Below are 17,613 nucleotides of genomic sequence, written 5' to 3' on the forward strand. Positions count from 1 at the left end.
TCTCGGGTTTCTCCTTGATTCTTCATGTATATGATAACCGATGGATCGAGGGGTTTTTTGTTTCTTTTATTTATTTCTTTCTTTCTCGTCCCCTGTTTTGCTTTCAAACAAGCCCACCATGTGAATAGAAGGTTTTGAAGGCGTAATATATGCTCGAGGGGAGCGGTTGGTTAGGTTGGTAAATAAATGTGTCTGTTTTTCCTGGTGTAGAGTGAGTGGGTGTAGATAGGTTTGGTAGGAGAGATGTATGCTCGTTCCACTACTCTTGCTAGCTATATAATTTAAGAAGTGAGGTATAAATGGACCTTTAATACGTACCTGAATTCAGTATCCTGTCGATATCGATATCTTTGTGAAAGTGAGCGGAGGGCAAGAGGGAGAGGGGGTGCTCTCCTGTTGGATGGGTCGTGGTTGATGTTGAAGCTAGGTTGGCAATGTGAATACGTTCTGGATGATCACGATTGTACCTATAGATTCATCAATGGATTAGGTTCCTTGATATATTGCACCCCAGAGGTTATTTTTCTAGCCAGTGAGATGGTGTGGGAATGTAGGTCGAGAGGTCGGGCGCGAAGTTAGATCTATCTAGTTGGCTATTTAGCTAGCTAGCTCTCGGGATGCATGTAATTATACGAAATCTCGTCTTTGCTAGAGATTCCATGGATGTCCCGCCGGCTTTGCTAAAGAAAATATTTCTCTGGCGGTGAGAGTGAAGAGGGAGTGAAGGGGTGGTTGATCGATGCATTTGGTTGTGGTTGTAGTATATGTATGTATAGTTGATAATTGGTGATGTCCTAGAGTGGTGGTCGTAATCCGATAGTGGAAGCTCGAGCTTCATCATCTTATGGAGGCTTAACCAACTGAGTTATCGAAAATCCGTCGGGGCTATAAGCTATGGGATGTAGACTCTGGATTTCGTAGAGGGTGCTTGTCGTCAGAAAGAAATTTGGTGAACTAGTTCTATAGATCTTGAGCTGGAAGTCGGTGGTGGTTATCACGTCGATGAACGATTTCTAAATGCATCACGGAAGCTAGGCTATTACATTACGGGAACGCTCTATCAATCATAATAAAAACTAATATACTTTTCGGTTTTGCCAATTTCATAAACTCAGCAAAATAAAATCCTATCTAAAAATACATAGCTCGAATTCAAATACGCATGACAAATCATAATGTTGGTATCCTAACCCTAAAGATTCCAAAGAAGGTGCTTCCAAAATGCTAATGGCTCGTATAATCCCCAATGCCGAACGAAGAAACAACTCGAAGACACAGACGAATACAAAATACACAAACGACTAAAGCTGCCCTGATATCGGATGGAGCAATGCCTCTGGCCTGCATATATCCTTGTTCTCTACCCATTCCGCCCAGAAAGCTTCGGCGTCTTTCGCGTCTCCGGAATACTATGGTCGAGGTTATTAGCGACGGATGAATGATCATAAATTTTGATGGGGTCTTACGCTTAGATCAAATGCAACCTTCTCTTGCTGCACCGTGATAGCGTCGTTTGTTGCCACCTTTGCAGTTGTGGCATTCGAAGCAGCAGCTTCTTCAGTCGTATACAGAGGGTGTTGATAGAAAAAGGTAGTGAGGTTCTTATGCGCCGCTACTGTTGGAGCAAAGTACTCGGAGTGACAGTTGATCTTCTGCATGTTGACTGCTGCTAGGGCCTCCACCATGCGTCTTGAATATCCACTGGGTTACTGTTAGCTTGGAACTAGGTTGATTGGCGGAAGGGGTTATTTTGCATACCCTAAGGCACTAAGACTCCTTCTGACCTTGGCTTTCTCATTCTCGCCGCTTTTGAAGAACTCTAGGCATTTTGGTTCGAGGATATCCCACTTTTCATCTGGCTCTCTCGTAACATCGAAGGTGACAAGATCAGGTCGCTCGGGCATATCCTTTCCTTCATCCGTGAGCTCCCTGTGGAAAGCATACTCTTCATCCACGCTCTTCAACAAAGTATCCCATCTTCCCATCAATCTTGTGTGCGGATTGATGAAGTACACGAATTCGTACTTAGAGTAGTCACGCATAAACCTCTGGACCGCGACATGCATATTGTTTTCGTACTTGTCGAATGGAACATCTTTCCCAAGATATGTCTTCAGATCGTCGCTGTTGAAGGTTATTGCCAATGGCCTGAGTCCTTCTGGAATGGCATGGTCCACATAGTCTTTTTGTGCTGCTTTGTCACCGTCGACATGGACTAGAAGATAGATGTGGAACTCTGCCACCCATCCTGCTTCAGCGATTATCGCGGTAAGATGATGCAAGAAATGCTGGTTCCAACTTTGTCCCTTCGCCATATGCACCACCAACGCACGTTTCCATTCCGGGTTACAGTCGTTTATCACCCCCAAGGTCCTTGAAAAGCGAGGAACGGGGCTCGAATATTTCCCAAGTCTGTCATCATATGTCCAACAGCCAGTAGACGGCTTTCGACCCACGGAAAACCACTTTTTGAAGGGTTGTCCTGCTGACTTGGATCTCCTACCCAATACGACATTGTCGCCTCTAACCACGTTGAATTTTACGGATGGTACGCTATCGAAAGCTGCTTTGCGAACTTCGTCAGCAGAAGCGGGGTAGCAGTTGTATTTCGTCAGAACTTCGGTTAGATTGAAGTTTTCGTCGTCGGATGGTGATAACAGCGGTTTCGGTGCCGGAGTTGTAAGCGATGCAGGGTCCTGAGAGGCTTTTGATGGTATGTTGGATTTTACGGCGTCTTTATCATCTGTTGGAGATCCTTCAGCGTCTTCGCCTGGCTGCTTAGATGCCTCAGTTGGTGGAGTAGATGGAAGTGCTTGCGCCTGCGCTGTAGCCAGAATTGTGGACGTCTGGAACAAAGTAGCAGTATATGTAACGTGACATGTCGATTCTGCAACCTGTATCACCGCAGGACAGTCTTTCTGACTCGAAGATATTATGGAATTCTGTGAGAGCCTTGTTGCTGAGAAACCGAACCAAAGCGTGGTTATTGTAACCAGCACGAATCCGGTCGCGAGAATTAAACGTGGGCTAGGCATTTCGCTGAAAGAATCGCGAAAGCGATCGCTAATGAATTAAAAGAGCCGCACGAATGCGCTCCACAGTTCGGGGCTAGATCGATCAAATCTGGTGTCTTGGTGTTTTAACGGCGGGGCGTCGAGGTTTGACGGTTAATATCAGAATAGTACTTATGCGGTGCGCTGTACTGTACTCTCGTCGAGACTATCGATTCTGCTTATGGCGCTGTTCCGATACACATATAAACGTATTTCTAAGTATCGACGGGGAAACTGTAAAAGCTAGTGATATAATTGCAGACAATGAATCTGAGGGCGACAATAACTGCTTATGAAGTTTTTAAAAGGGAAACCGCTCAGACCCTGCCAGCTGAAGCCCTGGAGAAGTTTCCAGCCGTAAGATGGGAGTTCTATTGTGGGATAGCGCTGGGGCAAGCTAAGGCTGTGCTGCGCCGCGATAACGAAATCCAACATTTCCAACGCATGGACCCCCTCCGGGTTTATATTTAAAGCGTAAACTTTAACATTATAAAACTGAATGGGATAAGACGATATCTATGTTTTACAAGTGCCGGTGGACCGTGATCTATAATTCTGTGGCTTGCCGGCGCCTTTCTTGCGAATCGACGCTATCTGTTTGTAGCCGACGCACAAAAGCGGTTCCTGCGTTTGCGCACGGAGATAAATGCTGTCTTAGTTGTCCAAGTTATGCATATAGGACCGTGATTGGACTGAAGTCATAAACCAGGAAGCTCCCGCGGAGGGTATCTTTATCTGGTTTTTTGTTAATTTTTTTCTTCTCCTTTATCATTTGCATTCTGTCATGTCGGTTGTTTCGAATTCCTGCCCTTTTAATCAGCAGCAGCTATGGTCTCGTCGTCCAGCATTCTCGGTTTTGTCCGCCGCAGTATCAAATCCCGGTCGAATTCCCTAAGCAGTTCCCCGCAGCAGAAGAAACAGGGGTCGAATTCAAATACGGGGTTTCCGTTTCTATCATTACCCCGAAAGATACGAGATGAAATTTACAAATACATTGTCATTTTTCATCACCAACAGTTCCGGCCGAATTTGACTTATAATCCGAGTCCTAGATTCGAGGTACCGATATTTAAGGGTGTTGCATTTACTCCGGCCTCACAAGGGGGGGGACTTGCGATTCTTCAAGTGAATAAGCAGATTCATAGTGAAGCTACGCAATGCTTTTATAATTATAATGCATTCCCTATTCAGATTGTGATCGATGGCGGGGTATACAATGGTGGGGATGATTGTGCTCTTCTTATGACCTGCACGACCCCGTGGGAGGATCTAACGTATGAATTTACGGAGTCTAAAGAGTAAGTATTCATTCATCTGTGTATGCGTATAAAGTACTGCAAAGAAATAAAACCAGAAAGAGCCCTGTGACAATTTCTGCAAAAGTTATAGCATAGCTATGGCCCAATTGTATCCTTTTTAAATTTTGAAGACGGTGACAACTGATACTAACTTAAATTTCACCATTGAAAGTCCTGATCAGGAACCATCTCGAGCCTACCAACCTTCAACATATTATAACAAGAATCCCCTGGACAGTGAACATATCCATGCTGCTAGCAAACCCATCCTCCCATTACCATGCTACCGGAATCTTATCCGAAGATTTAACATCGAGATAATCGATACTGGACGATTTGATCTTGCGAACGGACAATCACCCATGACACCTGAAAAGCTACGACAAGTTTTAACACCATTCACAGCCCGTATTCGCGACCTTCTAGCAGATTGCGGGGATAGAGTCCACATGGAAATTGATCTAATCTCACCGCTGTTTTCAATACATGAATCCGAATGGGAAACAAGATTTCATCTAGATGAAGAATATCGATGGCACTATCGACAACTTATCGAAATCGCCTGGCCCTTGACCAATGGATGTTGGAGCTATACCCTTAAAACGCCTCAGATCTGTGAAAACCCGTTCGTCCAGAGGATCAAAGAAGAAACGCTGGAATTGTGCGACGAAACACCGGATTCGCAGAGGGACGAGGCGGAAATGGCATTCTTGGGATTACCGGAACTTTCTTCTAACCGTGTGTTCGCTATGAACAAGGGTAGATTGGTGGTCACACGACAAGGATTGAAGGGTAGTGGAAGACAGATGTGTGTGTATCCGACTGGGGAATATCATATTCCGGGACAGCCAAGACAGAGTCTTGAAGGCGATATCAGAAATGAGACTTCGAATGGGACATCTGCCAAGCAAAAGATTAGACGGTTAAGCAAGTATCTTGAGCGGTTATGAACCTCTTTATCTTCTTTTTCAATTTCGTGTATTGACTTGAACCTCAGACCGATTTACCAGCAAGCCATGAATGTGGCTGTGCAGTGTATTTTTGTGTATTCTCGACTGTTCTTAGCGTTTTTTCCCCCTAGCGTAGCATGCAGTGCAGACATGATTGTGTTTATACTTCGAAATCCATAATACAATAAATGCTTCGGATAGTTAGCTACCACAATCTTGGATACTACTTCGAGACTACTGCGCCCTCTTACCCGATATAAATTATACTGGTATTTAGCTAAAGCTGTGGAGTTTTGAAGCGATAACATCGAAAGCTGACAGCCACCCTAGCGACTGCGACATACGCATGCACCAGCGCCAACCGCCTGTGTTGGCACTGGTGGATCTTTAGTGCCCTCCAAAACTCCAGACTATTCAAACCGTGCAGGAAGGCTGACCACTTTCATTCACCAGCAGCCAGTAGCCGGTGCCGAAGCTGGTGCACTATGCGGCTTGGAGGGGCTTAAAACCTCAGGATCCCTCGCGACCAATTTTGGTTCTGAAAGATGTTCAGCCCTCACTCATTCCAGCTCTCTGGCCCAACTATACTTCTACCGACAACCCAAGAACCGCCATAGATATTCGGATCGATCTATCACGCATCAATTTATCGGCTCACAAAAACTTGGCGAGGGTTGAGTGCGCAACTGTTGGTTTTTTTTTGATTGGCAAAACAATGGAGAAGAGGAGATCACTTTACAAGCAGGTTTGGCAGGATTTGACCTTAAAACCGAGCGAAGCTGGAGAAAGGGTGGAAGAAAAGCCGGAAGAAACAATGGAAGAGACAGTGGGAGGCGCCGAAGAAACAGATTCTAGGCAGAGAGATCATAGGCCGGTTCTGGAGCTCCCTGTCACAAACAATGATCACTGGATCAGCGTCGAGAAGGAAGGTATAGCGCTGGAGTATGAGGATGCACAAACGGAAACACGGGGTGGAAGCATGAGAAAAGCATTGCCAGAGGAACTGAAAGGCTCTGAAAACAGGGCCAAATCTAGTATCGAGAACGTCGATGGTGTTGATTTTCGAAGGCGTTTCAGCCAACTGCAGGTGTCAGGTGAAGAAACAGCGCCAAAACATAGGGCAAAGATAGGCGTATTTGCCCGTGAGGTCGCCGTCCGAACCTTTTCGAATAGGAACGAGAATTCTAGCAAGGATCGAAACATGGTTTCGAGATCTGGGAAAGATGGGAGCTCAAGCCAGCCCCAATTTCGAAAGAACTTGAAACAATCGGGAAGGGCGGAGAAAGAATATCCAGTCCAGCCAGAAACCTCAACCATTCCAAAGGTTTCGAAAGAGGTTGAATCAGTCGAGAAACGTCGGAATTCGACTAACCCAACAGATTTCGAGACGCGCGCGGCTGAGGATGTAAGGGAACAGCTCAGATACGAGAACGAAGCCCAATTGCAAGAACACAGCCGAATACCGAATCCAGTACCGCGAAATCTTCCGGAAGCCTCAGGATCGAATTTTCAGATTCATGAAGTTCTCCCAGCAGACAAAAATCCCTTCGCCGATGTCGAAGTCGGACAGCTCGGATTCGTCAAGTATCTTTTCGATAAAGCGGCGGACGAAATCGAAAGAGGAAACACCGAAGCTGCTAAGCCATGTATCGAGAGACTGCGTTCGATAGACCGAACGCAGCGGGTCATAGAAGCACTAGAAGACAACTACTACGGTCAAATTATCGTAGATGGGGTCTCGGAACTTCGAAGTGATGACTTGAGCTTAACCCTCGGCATTTTAGAACAGCTGAAAGCCCCAGCACCTACGAAATATAAAGAGATTCTACGACGAGAGATAGCGGACCACCTGCACCGTATCGCTCTTCAGCTTATCAGCGCATCCGAATACAAAGAAGCTTTCCAGATAATATCGAAATTAGAAGACCAGTTGAAAAGTTGGGATACTAAGGATGGCCCACTAGGCATGAGCTCAACTTCTGGGGTACCAATGGGCCAGCAGCCTGAAATTCTAAAAGACTCTGCTGGAAGCCATATTAAGTCCAAAGCTATCGCGCATGTTGAGGTTGGAGAGTATACCCAAGCGGTGGCCCTTTTACGCATCCTTGACGGCAACAGTTACGATCGCCAGCGGATAGACATTTGTAAGGCGCTTGCCCGAAGCTTTCTAGCAGTAGCGGAACAAAACGTTCGGGATGAAAATCTGGATCTTGTCTGGACGAATATCTTTCGCGCAGATATAATCTGCAATGCCGCAGACTCTTGGCCGGATTATTTATCGCTCAATGGCGGCGATTTCGTCCGGACGATAGTTCAAGTTCCTGACGCGCGCGATAAATTGGGTGCGCATGCCCGAAAGCTCGCTATTGACGGCGTATATACACTGCCGATGCCGTCGGGAGGGCGAAGGCATTTTGGTCTGGTGTTCAAAAATTCAGGCAGACGTCGCGGTGTTACACGTAGCAAGGACATTATTGAAGCAAGGTTGTCAATTCTCCAACAGGTCAGATCGACCTACGAGAAGCGACTAAATCTAGAATTGGAAAAATTGATGTTCGATGACGCCCTTGAGGTTCTTTTGGAGTTAGAAAGATTTTGGAAATGGTCAGACCGAGAACAAATAGCTGGGGCATCGGCCAATAGCGCCTCGGCGAAGGTCATACCATCGGTGGACATGCGCATCGTCCAAAAATTTCTTAGGTGCCGTCAACGAGAATTCTATACCGGTGAGGAGAACGATAGAAGAACCGCGCAAATCAAACCGGTGGAGGCCGAAACAATACCAACTGGTGCTAGGTTAGGTTTTGTCCACTGCCTAACTCAGGCGGAGCTATCCTACTTCACAAAACACGATCTAGAAAAAGCGCACTTCTGGTGTAAAACCGCCCTTGCGATTGCCGATGAACAAATACCCAGCTGGGTGTCGAAATCAGATGCCCTTTATTTATCCGCCAGGGTGTTTGAACGGAAAAATATGCCACTAGATGCTGATTACTATTATTCACTGATACCATCGTTTGAAAAGTATGATCAGTGGAGAATATATGGAAGTCCAGGAAAGGTTTTGCGGCTATCTGGACACGAGGTTCATTTGAACCGTGGGAAGCTTAGCCTTAGTAATGGTGTATTTCTGGATCTTTACAACGGTTTAAACCAAGATTTTTCGCATGGGATCGCGAATTCTGCTAGTAATAAGACTCTCAATGCTCTCTTGCGCGCGATATATGCAGGTATGTCAGGTCTCGCTTTCTACGCAGAGGATTCGCTGGCTTTAGAAGCTATAACTTATTGGTCCTTGCCATCCTGACTGTTTGATCTTAGATGATGTTTCTTGGTCCAGCGAACCGCTAAAATTGCCAGCCTCCACGGATATGCCCTTTTTACATCTTTTGTCAGAGACGGGTCCGTTGGAATACCTTCGGATTGCGCTCCATAATCCATGGATAGATATCGGACAAACAGACCAGCACGGAAATACAGCACTCCACCGAGCAGCATACAAATGGAATAAGGAAAAAGTCTCTCTTCTGATTCGAAGTGGGGCTAATATAAGAGCTTTAAAGGTCAATGGAGACACCCCATTGCACACCATGCTTTCATTCGCCATAGGAGTAAAACTAGAGAATGCAGACATCCCAGGAACCCTATCTCACTTCTTCACCGACGCTATGGTAGCCAAAGGCGTCCTATCTACCCACCCCTTGTTTATAAGAAACAAGGCGGGACAAACCCCGATCGATGTTATGAAGTTCTCCCTCATGAAGGAGTTGCAGCTAGCCCGAAGTAACGCCGAATCTGGGTATTTAAAACGCTTCGCGGACGCATGGGAATATCTATCAAAACTGTCTTTTTGTCCGTCGCAGTATAAGAGCGATTCTACGTTGAGTATACCGGCCCAACGAGAGAAACAGTTGAGGGCGTCCAGGCCTGGGGGGCCCAGTATTGTGAGCCCAACCGCTCTAGAGAGACGGCCTCTATACAAAGCGCCAGCTGGAAGTCGACGTGAGGACACAAAGCAGAAAGAGGACACGAAACGGAAAAAACGGTTTGGAATCTTTTGAAACTCGAGGTTATATTGCAATATCTTTTTTTGAATTTTCATTTGCCTATTTAGCGTTTCGTATATATACCTACAGAGCCGCTGCACTGCACTATTGATATCAGTACTTGAGTACAATGCATAGTACTTACTGACTTAATATTAACTAACCATTATGCCCGATGCCTAACTAATTAGGCGTTATTATATCCAAATGATTAATCAATCGACGATATCTTAAGATCTTGTTTGCATAAAGTTAAGCGGCTTTTAGTTATACAATATGAGAGATAGTGTCGCCCTGAATATTCGAATGCATGATCATTAATTGCATTAAATATATTAGATAGAAAGAACCCGATGACTACGTAACTTCTAGTACGAACAGTGCATTTAGTGCGACCAGGTCCTGCCCCTCCTGCAGTCGGCGTGTCACTCCGATGGGAAACCAACGTGTATCTGCATAGACGACATGTACTTGCAGGCATTATTGTCAGACTACTTCGATTCGAATTCGAATCCGGCTTGCGAGGCTCGAGGAATGAGTGTTTGCGTCAGCTAATCCCGCTTGCCTATTCGCCAAAGATAAATGCGACCATTCGTTTAAGCAAGGAAACGAAAAAGATGAAGAAAATTTTAAAAAAGAAGAGGGAAAAGAAGAAAAATAAGAGCAAGAAGAGCCTGCCATCGGGTGGGGAGATTTGATGTTTGTTCAATGGATGTCGACGAATTGGGGCGCCTGGATTTGCCTTGTGGAGTATGTATAAGCCCACCAAAGGTTGGCCCATCCATCCATCGTATCGTCCTTTCTTCCCCCCCAAAACTTAACACCATCACCTGCTGGATCCATGGTCCCCAACTTATAATTAGCTTCGAGCCTGCTCCAAGCAATCCGGTCCAAAATGGACAAATACAGGACCCCATCTGCTCCGACGGTTATTCTACGTTTCTAATTCGTTTCTCCTACTAAATTTCCCGGCCTTTTAACAGTTTGGGAGGTCGGTGCCTCGGCCTGTACGCACGCTTGGTCCGCTTAACCCCCGTGGGTCTGTCTGATACACCACCAGCTCGATATCACTTCGCTGATCACCTCAACCTTTACCTACAAACAACATACTCACATATTCCTACAAACATCAATACGCCGGCCGTTTAACTTCTTTCTTTTATCGTTTTCCTTTAGCACAATGGGGACCATGATCCGAGACCCTCGTGTTCGCCAGACTCTCAACCAAATCTCGGATAATATCGAATCCGTCGCCGACACAGCCAAATTCGGCTGCTTTAACTTCACAAAATCCTACTTGGAACCCTGCATAAACTCCATCGCTACGGTTTGTCCTTCTCCGCAGACTATCTGTCCATGTTTCTATCACGATGGCTCAACTTCTCGCCGTCGCCGTCGTGGTCGCCCGGAATTCGCCTTCGAGTTCTACAATTCCGACTACGATGACGATTCTGCGCCGGAGGATCCTTTACGGTGGGGAAACGACGAGTTAGACAGGTTGCTGGCTGGGAGCGGAGTTGCTGGCCGGAGGAGGAAGGCGGGTTCAAGAAATGAGGGGATGTATTACACCCGGAGTGGGCAAAGGCGTGTTGGACCTGAAACAAGAAGGAAATCGGCTCTGGCTCGTGATGGTGGGCCGGACCCTACAATTATTCCCAATACGGCCGCTTTGGGTTTCCTAAGTTATTTCCCCTGGGTCAGAAAACGGCAAGCATTACGATACAAACCCTCTGCCGCCGATTTACAAGACCACCCTGGAGGGTACGGTGGGGTAGGAGGAGAATTTCGAGAAGAGGATTTTGATGCAGAATCAGAAGCGCTACTTGGTATTGGAAGGGGAAATAATCGACATATTTCGCAAAACGAAAGACGAGATAAAACAGGACGGGGTCGCAGCGGGACTACAAGCAGCGGCGACACGACAGATACTTTTCGAAGCAGAGCAGATTTATTCCCTAGTGAAGACGAGGACGATGCTATCCCTTTGGACGATGAGTTCGACATCATACTAGAACCGGAAACCGGATCGAGCGGCAAGAGATCTAAGAAGGGAATCCGGAGGCAACGAACGGGAGACACTAGCTCCGGAATGAGTGGAAATGGGAGCGTTGGGTCTCCAGCTAGAAGCGGAAGAAAAACGCCGATGAGTGATGAATTTAGGATTGAAGACGATGTGGATTTAGATGAAGATGCAAGGGATGTTGAATTAAACTTCCCGAACCTGGCACGGGGCCAGAGTGACGAGGATTTAAGAAGGGAGGAAGAGGAGATTCGCAGGGAAGAAGAACAAGCGATCAAAATGCGGCGCGAAGCGGCAAAAAGGCTAGCAATTTCTCGAGGATTGAGTAGCGAAGGACCAGTAAGATGCAATCCTCCAATAATATTGTTTAAGATTCATTCTAATACCATCCGGTATAGTCTTCCCCACTTCTTGACACCGCAGACCGGGCAGTTCCAATGTTCCATGCCGTTTCCCCAGTTATTATCCCTGATTCGGATATTGAAGATGTACCGCCCCCACTGGCACTGACATCAAAGGAAACGCAATTCCAAACCGATTCAGCCATTGATATATCAGAGCCTCCCCAATGTGAGGTCATAGACAAGCCGATAACTCGCGAAACTGATGTTAGCCTCAAAAAGCACGAGTCCTCGGCGGAGCTAACGGAAACGAATGGAAACCCTGGGATTACGCATTAACCGCATATTGTTTTGGAGTTTGGTTAAATTTTTATTATTCAGTTTATGGGATTTGGGTGGCGATTTATGGTTATGGAGGGGGTCTAGCAATGTTGGAGTTATTTGTTTTTTGCGCTAACAATTTAAGATGAAAAGTTTTACTCCTAGACGTTAGTCTATCCGTCAACCAGCCTTAGGAGGCTCGAAGAACCCTGAAGGGAACGGAAACCATTGTGTACGTTTATGAAGAAAAAATATTACGACGAGCTCTACAGCTTAATAGCATGGCATGATCCGAACTCCTGGTACCGGTGGCCCTTGCAGCCTGCTCTATTTGGTCAAAGCAAAATGCACCCCACAGAAGCCACCCCCACTCCTAGCGCCCAATTGGACACGGAAAACTCCCCGGTTGCATAAGGATTATGTGACAGAATCGCGAGCTCATCTCTCATCCAGTCGTCCAGAGATGACGCCATCGCATCTCGCTCTAGTTATTCGCCAAATTTTTGAACTAGCTTAACCTGTTGAAGGAAGCTGGAGCAGCATAGAGTTTGAAAGCTTACTACGCTGGGGAAGCTCTAACTTCGGGTTTACACCGGGATGCTTTCAAGGAGCCGAAGAACTGACTCGAAAGGCCCCTTTTAAATACTGATCGAGATTGCTGTCCTTTGATCTAGTTTTCAACAAGGATTCTTGCGTTCTAATATACCGGCATATTTGATGATACATACTATATATTACTAGCATTCCATTCGTACTCTGACTATACACTATACCATTTCTCCCCGTCTTTATCCGTCTTGAGCAGTCTTCCAAAATGGGCCCAACGTTACACAACAGCCACGCCAACACAAACGGTCATACAAATGGCCATTCGAACGGCGCAAATGGCACAAATGGTAGCCTTGAATCCACAAATGGTCACTCAAATGGCCATACTAATGGGAAGCTACAGGCCTCAAGGGCCTCTGAGCTTGATGAGCTTCTCAAGCCCGTGCTAGAGCAGTTAATATCCTTTGTCGCTGCCGCAGATACAGAACTCGAGGCACATGTCAAAGGGGATGCTGCTCACCAGTCCACTCTGGTAGACTACCACTCGCCTGAAGACCTCACAGACATCCTCTCTTCTACACTCTCACTACCTTTGAAGCCGGCTGGGCGGTCGGGAATCCTATCCACCCTTGAGTCGATCCTTAAGTACAGCGTGAATACCTCGGCTCCGGGTTTTCTAGACAAACTTTATTCCGCCCCTGTCGCCCCGGGCGTAGCCGCAGACCTCATCCTCAGCGTCCTAAACACCAATCTACACGTGTACCAAGTCTCACCAGTCCTAACGTTAATCGAAAAACATGTTGCAAGATCCCTTGCCGCCTTATTCGGCTTCACGGGCCCTAGGAGCGGCGGTGTCTCCGTTCAGGGTGGTTCGGCATCGAATACCACATCTATTGTTATCGCACGAAACACGTTATATCCGAAGACTAAAGTCGAAGGGAACCATGCCGATGGGTTGAAGCTTGTGATGTTTACAAGTGCCCATGGACATTATTCTATCGAAAAGGCCGCACAAATGTGTGGATTTGGAAGCGCAGCTGCGATACCTGTTCCTGTGGATAAAGTCACCGGACGGATGATACCAGAGGAACTTGAAAGATTGATCTTGGAGGCGAAGGAGAAAGGACAGACTCCCTTCTATGTTAATGCTACAGCAGGTAGCACAGTTCTTGGATCCTTCGATCCGTTCACAGAAATCGCTACGATCGCGAAGAGGTATAACATGTGGTTCCATATCGATGGTGCGTGGGGTGGTAGTTTTGTGTTTTCTGAGAAGTTGAGACGTCAGTTTTTGGTTGGTGCCGAATTGGCAGATTCTATTGCTATTAATCCGCATAAGATGATGGGGGTACCTGTTACTTGCTCGTTCTTGTTAGGAAAGGATTTGGAGCTGTTCCAGAAGGCTAATACACTAAAGGCTGGTTATTTATTCCATGATAGAGATGGGGATGATGTCGAAGGATGGAGGGAGCCGTATGATTTGGCGGATTTGACATTACAATGCGGTAGAAGAGGAGATAGTTTGAAGCTCTTCTTTGCATGGCAGTATTATGGAACAAAGGGGTACGAACAGCTCGTGGAGAAGGCACATCAAGTAGCGGAACATATGGTAGGGATTGCAGCCGCAAGCGAGAACTTCAAGTTAGTTTCCACGAACCCACCGCCTTGTTTGCAAGTATGTTTCTACTATGCCCCCGGTGGGCATGATGTCTTTGGAACAGAAGAGGGACAAATCGTCCCACCTGGACTTGAGGGGTTGGATACAAGCGAAGAAGAGTATATTGGCAAGTTTAACTCGAAAGTTACGGAAATTATTACGAGAGAGTTGGTGACACGTGGGTTTATGATTGACTTTGCGCCGGCGCTTGAAGGGAGGAAGGCTGAGGGGAAGTTCTTTAGGGCTGTGGTTAATATACAGACGCCGAAGGAGACGGTGGAGAGGTTGGTTAATGAGATTGAGAGCATTGGGACGGATGTGGTACAACGTATTAGAGAGCAGTATGCGTCTTAAGAAATATATAATGATATGGTTCGGGTATGGGTGGAATTTTGGGCGGGGGGATAGACCTCACTTTTTTCTTGTTCTTTTCTGGAATTGATATGGATGGTATAATTATAACGGTAGCCAAATTATACTGCATTTGCTTTAGTTAGGATATGGAAGTAATTATTGACATAAAACAAATTCCAACTGATCGTTGGATTTATGAACTTTTGGATCCGCTTCACCCTTGCTATCTTAGTCTCGGGCCCTTATATGGTATAGCTTTAGGCTGTATACGAATTAGTATTACTGTAGCACTGTCCAGGCACGAAACGTGAGCTAGGTCGAATCGTGTTGCAGAAGTTGCACACGTTGCATTTTGAGGCCCTGTAGTACAGCCTACTTGATCGAGGCGATGCTGAATCCTTAACGTTAACCTATTATATCCATGATCATGAGCTTCTATAGCTTATCCATGAATACAACATAGTATCATCAAGCAGTCGGCGGCAAACGACTATATATGGCCCTACTGCTTGTAGTTCCCTGTGCCCACATTCTTCGAAAACGAGTCAATTGTCCAATTGAAATCCAAATCTATGATCTTCGATCGAGAATGTCTTCGTCAAATTCCATAACTCTCACAACCCTTCCATTCGAGGTTCTGAGCGAGATCTCATCATTTCTCGACAGCCGATCCCTAAAAGCCCTACGACTAGCTTCACCCAAAACCAAACTATCCGACGCCGCATTTCCTACTCTTTTCCATTCCCTCAGCCTCCGTTTCAAACCTCCAGGATATAATCCTGAGCAAATTTCCTTGGCTTGCGACTCCCTAGCCGCTGGGGAAACTCACATCGAGATCGATGGCTGCAAGATCTCCAATCCTCTTAGTGTTACTAAAAGGCTAGTAATAGATACTAGTCGCCCTTATCGTCAAAGCGTTCGCGATGCTTCGAAGTTTTACCTTAATTCTCTTACGACGCAGGATAAGTCGGGATCGGTTGAACGTACTGGGGAGCGGCTTGATATGTATCAACTAAAACAGTATAAAGAACTTCACGGACCTGAGGACTATGAGGTATTTAATAAAGTACTTGAAAGAGTACTTTCTACAGCTAGATCTCTCAAACATGTTAGGTATTATATTCTACAGCACTACTCTATGTGATATCGAACATATTAATCATTGTTCTGCAGTCAAGTTAGCTAATAAACTCATTATTTAAGGTGGCGAACGAGTAATGCTCTGGGTGTATCTGGACACCAGGAGATAGCAATGATTCTATGCCGACGAGCGTCTGATGGAAGGTTTACTTTGGATATGACCTTAGCCATTGACGATACAGAAAAGCGACGCAAAGTAGCATTATACAGTCAAATCGATGCAAGAGACCATCTAAACTGCTTATTCGGCCTAAGAAGTCTTTCCCTACGAATGCCAAAACATCATCAAATCGCAAGACCGGATCTTGCAAAACCATTAAGCGAATTAGCCTCTCGATGTAAATCATCAAATATCCCGACTCTGGAGCGACCAGACTACATCAGACTTCCAAACCCCTCGAGTTCGGCTTCACTTTCTCCGTTTTGGAAATCTACAGATCCACCGCTTGAAACCCTCGAACTGGTGGGTTTGGACTTGGAGAGTAATACGGATGATAGATGGAATAAATTCAAATCCGGTACGACTTTGATGATCGGAACCGACCTATGGAGATATGGCATAAACGCTTATCCTAGAATCTATATATTTCCTTTCCTCCAGGGGTCGGGGATTTGGGTTAAGAGGTTGAAGTTGGATGTATACCCACCAGATCTTGGAGAGTATCTGTTAGCAAGGGGTACAAGCTTTTTAACGGATATTGAAATAAATCTCAAAGGGCAAAAGCTGCTGAATGGGATGAGCCTAGGCACCGAGTTCTGGAGAGACGTGGTTCCAATGCATTCCGCTACACTTAAAAGCATTCGAATCTTTACAGACTGGCAGGGAGACGGCTGGTGTTTTCACGGCGAACCAACAAATCCTGCAAAACTAGCGCTTGAGAAGTGTAAAGAGCTCGAGGAGTTAAGAATTGGCTTTATCGATCGTGAGAAAAATTACATAAAAGACCTCATCGATTGCGTTTTAGAGTCTTGTCCGAAATTCCACTTGCTTGAAATGGAGTTTTGTTATGGATTTGGGGATAATACTAGGGAATTTAACCTAGAGAGCACCGTTTTGGAATTGTATTGGTGGCGGTCTACTGAGAAGCGGTTTAGGAATAGAGTATTAGAGGTGAGGAAGAAGATTGTGTTTGAGGATTTACTATTCGAAAGTCGGTTTCAGCAGAAGTTGTCTGTAATTCCCCGAATTGTTTGGTTTGATTATCTTTTACAGACTTGGAGGTTGGGGGAGGATATGAGTGTAGAAGAGGGAGTGGTGCTGAAGATGAACAGGGTGGATGATGAGTATGTTTATTGTGATATGTTAGATGATAGGAGCATTGAAGGGCCGTTGAAGTATATGTATTGAATAGTGACACTTTCGAAATTTCCTCTAGTTTATTCTCACTCGATGTATAAAATTTTTGAAAAAGCGCAGGAAAGAACCTGCACAAAAACTCATTGTACCGAGACTCTTAGAAATCGATTAGATGCCAGATCAAAAATCACCACTGATATTCCGTTCTCCATACACAAAGGGGGATCCTGGGAGGGAGGGAGGGAGGGAGGGAGGGAGGGAGGGAGGGAGGGAGGGCCGGTTTTGGACATTCGGATTCCGCAGAAATGATAGAATATTATCTAGAATCTTTGTGTTACATCGGGAGGAAATCGGTGGAACCCAGCTGGTCGGCCTAGTCCTTCCACCATCCCCACTTCTTAGCAAGAAACGATATTTTCCGAGTTCGCGGCTTCCACACTACTTTTAAATTTAAGTGGTAAGCCCTCCCATCTGGTCTGTCCTAGTGAACTGATATATATTTAACATATTTCGCCTGCTACGTATATATATATTGACTAGAATAAGGCGCCATTCAGGAACTTCTTCTTTAAATCAGCTTAAGAATC

The 17,613-nt window shown here is 45.8% G+C and overlaps 6 protein-coding genes across 6 annotated transcripts; 5 read left to right on the forward strand and 1 right to left on the reverse strand.

The window, feature by feature from the left end:
* Nucleotides 1-1,301: 1,301 nt before the first annotated feature.
* AOL_s00054g888 (uncharacterized protein) lies at nt 1,302-3,035 on the reverse strand (the record flags this gene model as incomplete). Its single annotated transcript, XM_011122204.1, has 3 exons — nt 1,302-1,409; nt 1,467-1,701; nt 1,759-3,035. 3 exons carry the CDS (start codon nt 3,033-3,035, stop codon nt 1,302-1,304), a joined length of 1,620 nt encoding a protein of 539 aa, XP_011120506.1.
* Nucleotides 3,036-3,881: 846 nt separating this feature from the next.
* AOL_s00054g889 (uncharacterized protein) lies at nt 3,882-5,301 on the forward strand (the record flags this gene model as incomplete). Its single annotated transcript, XM_011122205.1, has 2 exons — nt 3,882-4,351; nt 4,524-5,301. The coding sequence occupies 2 exons, from the start codon at nt 3,882-3,884 to the stop codon at nt 5,299-5,301; spliced, it is 1,248 nt and encodes a 415-aa protein (XP_011120507.1).
* Nucleotides 5,302-6,016: 715 nt separating this feature from the next.
* AOL_s00054g890 (uncharacterized protein) lies at nt 6,017-9,362 on the forward strand (the record flags this gene model as incomplete). The annotated part of the gene is made up of 2 exons (XM_011122206.1): nt 6,017-8,531; nt 8,623-9,362. 2 exons carry the CDS (start codon nt 6,017-6,019, stop codon nt 9,360-9,362), a joined length of 3,255 nt encoding a protein of 1,084 aa, XP_011120508.1.
* A 1,165-nt stretch (nt 9,363-10,527) lies between these two features.
* Nucleotides 10,528-12,047, forward strand: AOL_s00054g891 (uncharacterized protein; the record flags this gene model as incomplete). Its single annotated transcript, XM_011122207.1, has 2 exons — nt 10,528-11,706; nt 11,766-12,047. 2 exons carry the CDS (start codon nt 10,528-10,530, stop codon nt 12,045-12,047), a joined length of 1,461 nt encoding a protein of 486 aa, XP_011120509.1.
* Nucleotides 12,048-12,843: 796 nt separating this feature from the next.
* Nucleotides 12,844-14,589, forward strand: AOL_s00054g892 (uncharacterized protein; the record flags this gene model as incomplete). The annotated part of the gene is made up of 1 exon (XM_011122208.1): nt 12,844-14,589. One exon carries the CDS (start codon nt 12,844-12,846, stop codon nt 14,587-14,589), a length of 1,746 nt encoding a protein of 581 aa, XP_011120510.1.
* Nucleotides 14,590-15,178: 589 nt separating this feature from the next.
* On the forward strand, nt 15,179-17,077 carry AOL_s00054g893 (uncharacterized protein; the record flags this gene model as incomplete). The annotated part of the gene is made up of 2 exons (XM_011122209.1): nt 15,179-15,702; nt 15,793-17,077. The coding sequence occupies 2 exons, from the start codon at nt 15,179-15,181 to the stop codon at nt 17,075-17,077; spliced, it is 1,809 nt and encodes a 602-aa protein (XP_011120511.1).
* Between the last annotated feature and the right edge of the window lie 536 nt (nt 17,078-17,613).

Source organism: Orbilia oligospora, assembly GCF_000225545.1.
Source record: "Orbilia oligospora ATCC 24927 unplaced genomic scaffold scaffold00054, whole genome shotgun sequence".
NCBI classification, from domain to species: domain Eukaryota; kingdom Fungi; phylum Ascomycota; class Orbiliomycetes; order Orbiliales; family Orbiliaceae; genus Orbilia; species Orbilia oligospora.